Source organism: Calonectris borealis, chromosome W (genome assembly GCF_964195595.1).
Source record: "Calonectris borealis chromosome W, bCalBor7.hap1.2, whole genome shotgun sequence".
NCBI lineage: Eukaryota > Metazoa > Chordata > Aves > Procellariiformes > Procellariidae > Calonectris > Calonectris borealis.
In genome coordinates, this window is record NC_134351.1 from 23,088,006 (window position 1) to 23,099,536 (window position 11,531).

Below are 11,531 nucleotides of genomic sequence, written 5' to 3' on the forward strand. Positions count from 1 at the left end.
ATAACAACATTTGAGAAGAACATTTCATAGATAGTTGCAATGAAAATTGTGAGGCTTTTATTTTCTTTTGCTCTATTTACAGACTGAACAGCTACAAGTGTATCACTGACACCCTTCAAGAGTTAGTGAATCAAAGTAAAGCTGCTCCTCAGTCTCCCAGTGTACCCAAAAAGCCAGGTCCTCTGGTGCTGTCATCTGACCCCAACATGCTAAGCAATGAAGAAGCAGGACACCACGTAAGAAACTTGCGAAAAAATCATGACTGCACTCCAGAAATAGTGTGATTTGAAGGGGTGTAGAATTTATTATTTAAAAAAAAAAGGAATAGTTTAGTGAAGTAGATAAATGTCAAGATTTGTCATGAATTGGCTTCTTTATGTACAGAATGTTCATAAAAAATGATGATATGCAAATAACATATGAACCTAAATATTGTTGCATGCATACATAGTGCTTGATGTAATGTAACCACTTCTGGAATAGCAGCTTTGACCTTTTCTTCCCTTAGTTTGAACAAATGCTAAAGCTGGCTCAGCGTTCAACAGATGAACTCTTTAGTATTGCACTTTATAACTGGTTGATACAAGTTGACTTGGCTGACAAACTGTTACAGGTGAGCTCATCTCTATTCAAGGAAATAATTTGTTGGATGGTTCCACTGGGCTGGAAGTATCAGTATTATCAGTAATAATGCTGATGCTTTAAAAAAGAGGAGAGCGCAATATAAATGTTTTCTTTATGACCTTTGCAGGTGACTGCCCCCTTTTTGGAACCCTACCTTGTGCGGATGACCAAGATTGATCAAAACAAAGTCCATTATATGGATTTACTTTGGAGATACTTTGAAAAGAACAGAAATTTTAGTAATGCAGCCAGAGTCTTGGCTAAGTTGGCTGACCTGCATAGGTATGGATTATGTGTGATCTATTGCATATATTGAGGTAATTGAAAAATAAAATCAAAACCTAATAGGTTTTCTTAAAATACTTAATTTAGGTATTTTAAAATACTTAATTTAGGTATTTTAAGAAAAGACCAAGGACAAGAAAAGGCCAATGCCCAAGGACATTTGCTAAAAAATTTTTAAATGAATGGAATATGTTAGCTTTTAATCCAGGGCATTATTGGGAAAAAACAAAATATTTATTTTATGTATTATTCATTAGCTTGCAATGTATTTCGTGTTGTAAGTACCATATATTAAGTGGTCATTTCTTACACAGAACTTTATAATGCGATAATGTAACTGTGGAGCAGTGGATTGAGAAGTACACTAAAACTGAGCCTGCACAAAGAAGGGGTTTACATGGTTGGGTAATCTCCTGCATGATTTAGTAAAATCAGGAGAAGTCACATACTAATTCCCAGGGTCTAGTAAGAATATAACTAGCCCTCAAATAATTATACTAAGTACCCATTTTACACTTTGAATATTTGTTTTGCAGCACAGAAATTTCTCTTCAGCAGCGTCTTGAATACATTGCACATGCCATTTTGAGTGCCAAAAGTTCCACTGCCATATTCTCTATAGCTGCAGATGGTGAATTCCTTCATGAACTAGAAGAGAAGATGGAAGTAAGAAAAAAATATTGATCTAAGCTACACTGTAAATGTATTATTTCACATGATATTTTTATTACCAATTCTGTAGAAACAGTTTTCTGTGCTTTCTTCACAACATGGCAAAGTTATGCAGTTGATAGGAGAGACTGAGGTGTAAGACAGTAACATTTCTACATTTAAATAAGTTAAAGTTAATTCTGGGTGTATTCTTAAGCTTTGATTAAATTAATCCAATCTTCTTGTGGGTTTGTTTTGTTTTGTTTTGTTTTTTAATTTTTTTTTAACAAGGTTGCAAGGATCCAGCTTCAAATACAAGAAACATTACAGTGGCAGTATTCCCATCAGTCCTCAGTGCAAGACGCAATCTCCCAGCTTGATGCTGAGCTGATGGATATAACCAAGGTGGTTAGAAATGTCTCTATTAAATGTCAATTTATCACGTTGGCAGGGGGAGGGGGGGAACGCTTTGCAAAGAATGATCTTATGTTGACTAGGAAAAGTAATAGATAGACAGTTTGGCATTCCTGGTCTCAGAATGTCTGTGTTACCCTAGACTGTCTTTTTCTGTACTTTGATATTCCTTCAATTTTTAGTACTTTAATTTCTTTCATGTGTTTATCTTCTTTATTAAGCCTCTTAGATTTCTTGATTTATTGGGAGTGTCATGTTAGAAAATTAATGGTATTAATTATAACTTCATATAAAATTGGGGATTGTATTTAAGAGGTAAAACTAAATGTAGTAAATAAAAATAATTTTCATTTAGTGTTTGACAACAGTTACTTAAGTTGTACCTTTACTAGTCTAATGTCTACCATACAAAATAAAGAAAAGCTGATTTTAAAAATTTCCTTTTTATCCTACTTGAAATGTAAAACCTGATCATTATTCTTTCAGCTGTATGGAGAATTTGCTGACCCTTTTAAGCTCTCACAGTGTAAGCTTGCAATTATACATTGTGCGGGTCATTCTGATCCTATCTTGGTGCAAAATCTCTGGCAAGAAATCATTGAGAAAGGTAGGTCTTAATGGACTAGGAATAGTACAAGCTAGAACTATAGGAAAATGGTACAATTAAAGCTTTTAAGACTGATTATGTGCTGCTACTGATTATGCTGTCCAGGTGAGATGCATCTTTTCTGGTATATTCTGTAATATATTTGGTAAGCGTAGTTTACTAGTAATTCATTAATGTTATTACCTTTGGTTTGTGTGCCTAAAGGACAGAAAAGTAATATTTTTATGTATATGTTGGAGCATTGCATGTATGGCTTGAATAATCATGTTCCAGATAACATTTAAGAAGTCGTTTTCATCCCTTCTTGTTCTTAGATGCCATTATATATGGACTTCAGAATGCTTGTGAAATTTTGTCTGAAGGTTTCAGTATTAGGAAATTCTAATAAAAATGTTAAATCTACTGTGACAAAGATTAAAGAATCTTCAGGGAGTTCAGCATTTTTATAATGTTGACAGGAGTGGAAGCTTAAGGGTTTTGTCCATTTATAGAGAAGCAGAGTAAAGCTTCACAGCCACTCAGCTGTGATAATCTGCCTCAACCTTTACCATAAGTGGGTAATTCACTCTCTCTTCCTGTTTGGTTTTTTTTTTTCTTCCCCTTGGATTTTGTGCTCGAGGTTGCCATTGTGCAAACAACATTGACAGTGATTTGAGGGAAAAGCTATGTGGTAGTGTTTTTTGTGTTGGTTTTGGTGGTTGCTTTTTTTCAGTAGATTTGCATGGAACTTCAAGGAAACAAAAATCTGTGAATATATGTGCATACACACCAGAAAGAGCTGTATTTTCACTTCTATGTGCTGACTTTGCACTGACAATAGCATAAGATTTTAATGTGTTAGTAGTAAATTTAAGTACCTCAGTATAGTTGTGAATAAATGTGGAACTTCTCTCCCCCCCCCCCCCCCCGAAGTTCTCTCTAAATTGTTTCTTTTCTCTTTCAGAGTTGAGTGATAGTGTGTCTCTGAGCCCCACTGACAGAATGCAAGCACTTAGTCTGAAGATGGTATTGCTTGGAAAGATATATGCTGACACACCTCATTACTTTCCTTTAGGCAAGTGGTTCAGCCTGCATAGTGAATAAACATACGCATTACATGAGTGGGTCTCAGCTTTCTTTTTAGCCTCTTAACCTAGGAAATGTGTCTCTCTTTAAAATCTAAAAGGAAAGAATATTGATAATTTTTATTTCCTCCAATGCTTGTGATACATAATTACTGTAGTTATTTGTGAAATTTTTTGCTGTAGCTGAAGCAACAAATTATTTCAACCATCAGTAGTGATGAAGTTGATCTTGAGGGTAGCTGGGTGGTGCTTTTCAGTTTTGTCCACAAAATTAAGAATAAAAGCATTGTGATACTTGCTTGTTATTACAGTGACTTTAACAAGGGACCAAGGAGAGGGAGGTTAGACAAAAAGTAAAAATAGAATTCCTATTGCCTCTAATCTTGTAAACACAGTATAATTGTATGTTTACAAAACCATTATGGTTTTTACAGGTGCAGTTTTTCCTAGAGTTTATCTAGGGATTTAACCAGAATTTACAGGTTTTCACCCTGAATGAAGCTTAGAAGGCAGCAACAGTTACTTTTGGATGGCTGTGCAGATCGCATTTTAGAAAGTAGTAAAGTTGTTTTGTATCAAAGTACAAAGTAAAAATGTGTATTTATACATATAATAAGATTTTAGGCAACCACATTTATTTGTTGTCTTTTGAAGTATCTACTGCTATCTGCAGGGGCAGATTTTAAAAACAATTCAGGAGACTTCTGGATCCTTTTGGAGCTTCTTTCTGCTTTTGAGATGCTCAAATGTTCTGATGACTTGGTATTATATAAAAACCTGGAAAATATCTTGTTACAGCACTAAATGTTCTTTTACAATACTAAAATATTGTTACTGACACTTAAACATGATAAAGATGCAGTAGTGTTTCAGATAGAGCTGGCTATTCTGGCAAATGAAATGACAGTATGTTCTTTTGTGATGAAACAAAAGTTAATGAACTTTTCTTAACTGCATAGTTCCGTGGCAGAACTGTAATAAAGTGCTTAGTGTAAGTAACCCCTGTCATGCATTGCTGATAGCTTAATACCATTTTTGGAGGTAGTTACATTTTGCATATCCTTTCCTCTGTGCAGATTGGGGGAAACTTACATCTGCTTCACAGGTGAAAGGTACCGACTGTGTGGAAGACAGAAAATCAAACTTGGAGCTAGTAAATCATTTTCAAATGCCTTTCTTTGCTAGACTACCATTAACAAGTTGGAATCTAAACATCCCGTTATATTTTTCCTCCAGATTTTTTAGTGCAGTTTCTAGAGCGACAGGTCTGCACTTTGAACTGGGATGTAGGTTTTGTAACATATACCATGCAAGAAATTGGAGTGCCATTGCCAAGGCTGCTTGAAGTATATGACCAGTTGTTTAAAGCACGGGTAAGGAAAATAGCCACAAAATAATTTTATTTTCAACTACTATCAAGGTCTTACTTTGGTGGGAAACATAAAATAATGTAAGGTGTGATATATCAAAATATCAACTTCATAGCTTTTGTTCCTTTTTACTCAAAGGTTCTTAATGTTGCTTTTTTTTCCCCCTGTTGATTTTATTAACTTCAGTCCTAAAGCATGAGGAAAATTGTTTTAATTTTGTTAATCCTTTTACATCACCTAAAGGCGATTTAGGATTAAGTAGGATTAGAATTGTTATGCTGCAGAAGGAACAGCATATCTTGAATATATTAATTGTATTTGTTTCCTATTCATGATTAAAATTTGCTATATTACTGCATCTTCTCTAATAATAGATTAGATACAATAGACAAAAAGAATAAGAATTCATATTTTTAACTTTTTGTTTGTAGAACAGGATTTCTGAATTAAAACAAAGAGAATTGACTTGGTTCTTTTTACCCAGATCCCTTACAGTGTAAGGAATTCAGAACTTCCTAAAATCTGTTACTTTACAGACTGTTAGGCAATGGAAAACTGAGTTAAATTCATATATGTTTTAGTACTCAAAAGTCAAAAAAGTACTCAAAACATAGACTTAATATAGATTAAGATAGAATTCCCATTTCTCTTACATTTTTGTTACAATTAATAAATAATTACCACAGCTGGCAATTTGTATACTCATACAAATGGTATGGTATATTAATACCATTTTTATACATATATGTATTTCTTGTCTCCTTAATATTTTGGAATCTTTTTTTAGGACCCATATTGGAATAGAATGAAAAAGCCTTTACACCTTTTAGAGTGTGTTCATGTATTATTATCAGGATATGTACGTGATCCAAGCAGAGTACTTCTGAGGTAAGAGAGGCAACTATATCCTAATAAATAGTAAAATATATGAAATATCCTAAAGCAGTGTACTTCCACAATCCCCAAAGCTTTTCTTCTTTTCTTTTGGGTGAATTTATTATTTCTTTCCAAGTAGTGGTTACTGAGACTCCTCATTCTAAACCAGTTGGTAGAAACTTGTAGGGTCCTCCCTATAAACTACTTCAATAAAGATAATTTTCTCCACTTCACTGAAGATTCATGAGGAACTGAGAGGATTATTTTGTAAATTTTGGCAACGTACTTTAAGGAGTAGTACAGACAAATTTGAGGGAATCTGGGAAAAGTGGGAAAAAATGAGAATCAGGTGCTCTGTGAATGAAACAGTGAAATGTTTCATGAAGAAAGGCTAGAAGCACTGAGTTCTTGTATTCTGCAAAAGAGAAGACTAAACAGGCATAGATCTTCCCAAATTGTTTTTAAGAGGTTGGTGATGAATCACTCTCCAAGACTAAAATTCAGCTTAATCTGCAACAGGAAAGAATTTAGGTTTAATATTAGAAAAAGTTTCTAGCTAAAAGAATAGCTATGTACTTGAAGAAGTTGCCTGCATATTATGGAATCTCTAGCATTGGCAACTTTTGTGAACAGACTATACAAACTTCAGTCAGAACTATCTTGTCTCAGAAACAACAAGCAGAACTAGGCAATGTCTTGATAACTTTTCTAACCATACACTTTTCTGATTCTGTTGAAAATATACATGCAAATATCCCCCGTTCAAATATAGAGTTTACATCTATTTTTTCTCACTTTTTTGGTCTTTTATGGTTAGCTGATTTAAATACTTATATAGAACTTAAGTGAATGTTGTCTAATTTTAATATCTACTTAGATATTAATATTTAAATTGTTGTAATTTTATGTTCATGTTAGATATTGAATTGCTATCTAAATTAATTACTTATTGTATTAATATCTAAATTAATATCTAAACTAAATATTTCACCTTGCTATTAACTGTATCATGTTTTATTTTTTATATTTAAGATCAGATAAATAGTAATGATTCATTTATTTTCCCATTATGTCTCAGTCACAAGCATTAGCTTTCAAAAATCAATTTTTCTAATAAACAGTTAAATACTTAAAAGTAGCTGACAGATGTCTTGCTGATATGTTATTCCATTAAAACTCGAAGAATGCTCACTTTCTATTTCAGATGAATTCTAATATACAGAAACAAAAAGGAGTTTGTTATTCTGTTTTCTTTACAGGCAACGATTCACAAATGTTTGCTTGGATGCTGTTAGTTGCTACTTGGTTGAACTTCAGTCTATGAGCCCGACGCTAATGGTGCAGACTACTGTTGGGATTTTTAAATCACTACAGGCTAAATTAGAACGGCTTCACTGATTGATTAATATAATAAAAGAATCATTAGCTCGGATAAAATTAACTATGAAATAAAAGTTCACATGTCTGCACTGAATCTCTGGAAGAACAAATGCGCAGAAAGAAATTCTGAGAAAGTTGTATCTCCTGCTGCAGTTATTGATTGTGTGGCCTGTATTCCTGCTATTCTAAAGGTATCTACAAATTGTAGAATGTAAACGTGACAAATTGAGTTTCTTTTGCTATTACCAAATTTTTTAACAATAGAAAGCTTTTTTTAATACTGTTGAAATAAAATACATTGTATGATCTTTCCCTTGAGGATTAAAAATACTTGGAAAATATTTTTCTTTACTTAACATAAAGTAATGGAGAAAAGTAGGATATAAAATCTACTTGATAGCTGTTTTACAATTATCAAAACAAGAAATGACAACCACAGAAGGCAAGAAGATGATAAAAGTGCATGTAGATGAGTCAGGTTGTAAATGTGGTCATATCAGGGAGTAGTGATGCAGTCATAACTCTGTGCGTGAGTTTATTGGCAGGTCTTTCAATAACAAAGATAATCATTATTTCATAACTATCACTTTAAACACAACCTGCCTCTGTAAATAGAATGTTTGGGATGAAATTGCAGAAACTAGCAACCTAATTTGTATTACAAGTGAAAGAACAGTATTTAAAGCCCATCAAATTATTTTCCCTATACCATTTTAATAAATATGTTGTATCTGTTAAAGAAGTCAAGTAACTTCTCTCTATTTTCATTACATTTACACAAGCACCAAATTGTGTATATTCCTTAAAATGAGCAAAGCCTACGTATCATCCTGTATACATGCTTCCTAAGACTTTAAAATCTCATCCTACAAAGAAATTTGTTTTGTCTCCATTTTACTGCTATGCATTGTATACATATTCAACAACATAAACTCTATATACCATGCACAAGAAATTACCAGTTCATGTTGGTCTTTAGTCTTCCTCAAATAACTTAACTTTTTCATGTAAGTAAATAATCGAAGAGTTTGGATAGTTTTTTAATGGGGGAAAGAAGCAAATATCTTTATATAGGTATACAGAGTAGGTTAATGTATTTTTTTCCAGGAGAATGAGTAGATGATACACATATCACAGGTGTTCAAAAAACAGAAAAAAGTATTATGGATCAAGACATTTATTTGCATGCAAGTTATCTACTACCAGATCTGATTACTATGCTCTAAAGTTTTGTTTAAAGTGCAGCCATTAAATTTCTTTCCCTGTGAACTGCCAGGTACATTCTGATGGTTTTCAGCCAGAGAATGCACCTAGTGAAGTAATATGTAAATTAAAATAAATCTGTTTTTTACCTCTTGTTAGATCAAAATAGAGTTGAAATCTCTTGTCAGTGTTGAAATTTCCTCACAAGTTATTTAAATAGAGGAATTACTTTATGTCCTGGGAAAAAGATTTGTGTCTTTCCATATAAAGTAGACTATCTTTAGCTATTACAAGTTATTTTCTGCTGGTAGCTATATTTCACACCAAGGATGTCATGTACATTTACCCTAGTCTTGTTAGTGCAGTTGTGTTCATACCCCATACAAGTGATGTCCCAAGTCTTGCCTGATGTATTTAACTTTTTTTTCTAAATTTTAATATTTGCACAAAAGTATATTGTATTGAGCCATATTCTGTAATCTAGATAAATAGATTTCTATTTTCAGATCCAGAGAAATGACCAAAGAGTTGGGAACAGGCACAAGTCACAGACTTGAGGTTCAGCTCTTCATTTTATTTTTCTCAGTTTATAGAGTAAAAATGCCTCTAGCACTATTACAAGTTTTTCAAAGTAATTCTTTATACACTTTGAAATACTCTTATCTTTGATATTTTCAGATGATTGCAGGTAATTTCAGTGTAGTGTCACAGGAGAAAAGTCAGAGATCATTCGGGCAGATCTGAGCTAGTAGTTAGTTTATTGAGTTCTAATCAGTAAATTTAGGTATGTAAAATATTTAATAAGTACAGATGGATTGGTGGTCAATACTATTTACTACACTTAAAGTTAGTATGGGATACAAAGATTGTCGTGTAAGTTTACTACACATATCTTAAATGTTACATGCATGCAAAAAATGTCACTTACCAACCCATTGATGTCTGGTGTCAGGTAAGGGATCTCTCAGTCTCGAGGGGTAACTATGAGAGGCATCCCTACTCAAGGGGAGATCACCACCGCACAGCCAGCTGCTATGGAGGGAGAGCTCAATGGACCCTGATGGCTGCAGATATTTATAGCATAAAGTGGTTGATTCATAGTCAGATTTTCTGCTGTGTTAATGCAGTTTAGGCCGCTTATTAGCCCATTCTCCAGCCAAACCGTTTTTTTTGGGTTTGGTGCCGAGTTCTCACTGATAGCCTCACACAATAGGATTAACTTTGGTTAGGCCTACTTGCTGAGCATCTGCCTGGACCAAAATTCAGTTAGTTCAAACAGGAGGAGTGCATCCATCACATGTAGACATTGCCTTTTGTTTTCATAGCACTTGCTCTGCTCTCATGGAGAAGGGGTAGGTTCTGTTTCCCAATTTAAATTTGGAGGGATGTGGAAACCTGAGATCAGAGGAAAGGAGTGGGGTGGATTAATGCAGTAGGTGAAACAAACGGTGACAAGTACAAGGAAGTAACTGACCAATGATGATACAAATTCTCCCTTATGGCAATCTCGGCAGGGTGCCCTATTGTCCCTGAGCTGTTGCTGTATGTGGTACATAGTGCCCAGCTTTCCCTCTTGGGGAGAGGTGCTAATCAGGTCTCCGTGGTCTCCTGCCAAAGCCGGCAGGTTCAGAAGTGAAGGGGCAGAGGGAAACCGTACTCTGAGCCCAGCCAGGGGACTCCGGCCATTGACTCGGCAGCAGGTGGCGGAAGCTCATGTAGCAATGTAGTGAGTGCGGCCCGGACGGTGCCGGGGTCCAGCTGGGGCTCTGGCTCCCAAGTGTTGTGACAGCCCATTGATACCAATTACAAAGGAACAGTGAAGAGACATATGATTCTTTGGTTGAAATGATGCAGATGGGTTAGGAATGCTTTATGAATAGGTAGGCCGGACATTCAGTAGATAAAAAGGCCTTGAAACTTTGTATTCTGCGTAAAATAGATGAGGAAGCTAACCTTGTATCTTGAGTAGAATAGATAAGGGGGTTGTGCCAGCCTAAGCTAGTTGGTGCTAATGAGAATTGTGCTAATTAAGCCAAGGGTTAAAACTGAGCATGCGTAAAGACTGAGTTCAACTAAAGGACACTGTGAGGAAGACTATCGACGACCACCAGAGGACCCTGAAAGACCACCAGAAGACCCTGAAAGACCACCAATGAACACCAGGGCACATGCGTCAAAGACTTTTGCATATGTTAATGAATTCCAGGAAATAACATGAATATTTAGATTATTTCTTGGAAATGTAATGAATATGTATACTCTAACTGTTTATAACTTCTATGGTTGAATAATTTGGTGCGCACACTAGGTGGAGTGATCCCCTGTGCGCCCGGCACCGCATTAAAGAACACCTGCTTTCTAAAACTCCAAAATCGAGTCTTAGAGAGTTCTTATTTCACCGACTTATGGTTACAGTTTTGGCACCCCAGATGGAACATCGCTCTTGAGCCTCGACGGATCCTGGGATCGCGGAACCTCAGCCAGCACCGAGGGATTCTCGGAGAGGATTTCTCCCGATCCCTGGACCGAAGAGCCCCTGAGCAAAGACCACTAATTGTGGGTATTAAGGCATTCTTTCAGGAATTTGGTTACCTGCCCATAAGTCACAGCAAAAGCTCCGCAGAGTTGGGTTGAGAACCCGGAAAGGGGTTAGAGTCCCCATTTGGTTCGAAAGGGGTTAGAGTCCCCGCTTGGTTTGGAAGGGGTTAGAGTCCCTGCTTAAGGTAAAATCTGAATAAGCCCACGGTAACTATTATAAATATTTGTCTGTTTGCTGAGAGTGACACAGGGGTTCGAGTCCTCTTTGATTGTTTTGTGTAAAGGTATTGTCTATCGTTATAGTGATTGAATATTTGTGGTGTTGTGCGAAAAGTTTGTTTGGTTGTGTGATTTCTCGTGTGTAAAATGGGTGGTGGATCGTCTACGGGTGGGGGAATTTTAAGAAAATCACCTTTGGGTTGTATTTTGTCCCTGTATTTTGTCCCCTGGAGGGACCGCAAAAAGAAATTATCTAATTAAGTATTGTAATCAATGGTGGCTGTTATATAAACTAGAAGA

General features: G+C 35.4%; 1 protein-coding gene across 3 annotated transcripts in view; it reads left to right on the forward strand.

The window, feature by feature from the left end:
* LOC142075119 (nuclear pore complex protein Nup155-like) overlaps positions 1 to 10,820 on the forward strand; it is a 57,688-nt gene extending 46,868 nt beyond the window's left edge. The window contains exons 26-35 of one of the 3 annotated variants that reach the window (XM_075136146.1): positions 83 to 236; positions 509 to 613; positions 752 to 906; positions 1,446 to 1,575; positions 1,852 to 1,965; positions 2,461 to 2,581; positions 3,525 to 3,635; positions 4,882 to 5,018; positions 5,803 to 5,903; positions 7,151 to 10,820. In XM_075136146.1, the coding sequence (XP_074992247.1) occupies positions 83 to 236; positions 509 to 613; positions 752 to 906; positions 1,446 to 1,575; positions 1,852 to 1,965; positions 2,461 to 2,581; positions 3,525 to 3,635; positions 4,882 to 5,018; positions 5,803 to 5,903; positions 7,151 to 7,289 (1,267 nt within the window). In that variant the 3' untranslated portion in view covers positions 7,290 to 10,820. Of the gene's footprint in view, positions 1 to 82; positions 237 to 508; positions 614 to 751; positions 907 to 1,445; positions 1,576 to 1,851; positions 1,966 to 2,460; positions 2,582 to 3,524; positions 3,728 to 4,881; positions 5,019 to 5,802; positions 5,904 to 7,150 lie in introns of those variants that run through there. The other 2 variants (XM_075136144.1, XM_075136145.1) reach the window with 2 other exon arrangements.
* The last annotated feature ends 711 nt before the right edge of the window (positions 10,821 to 11,531 follow it).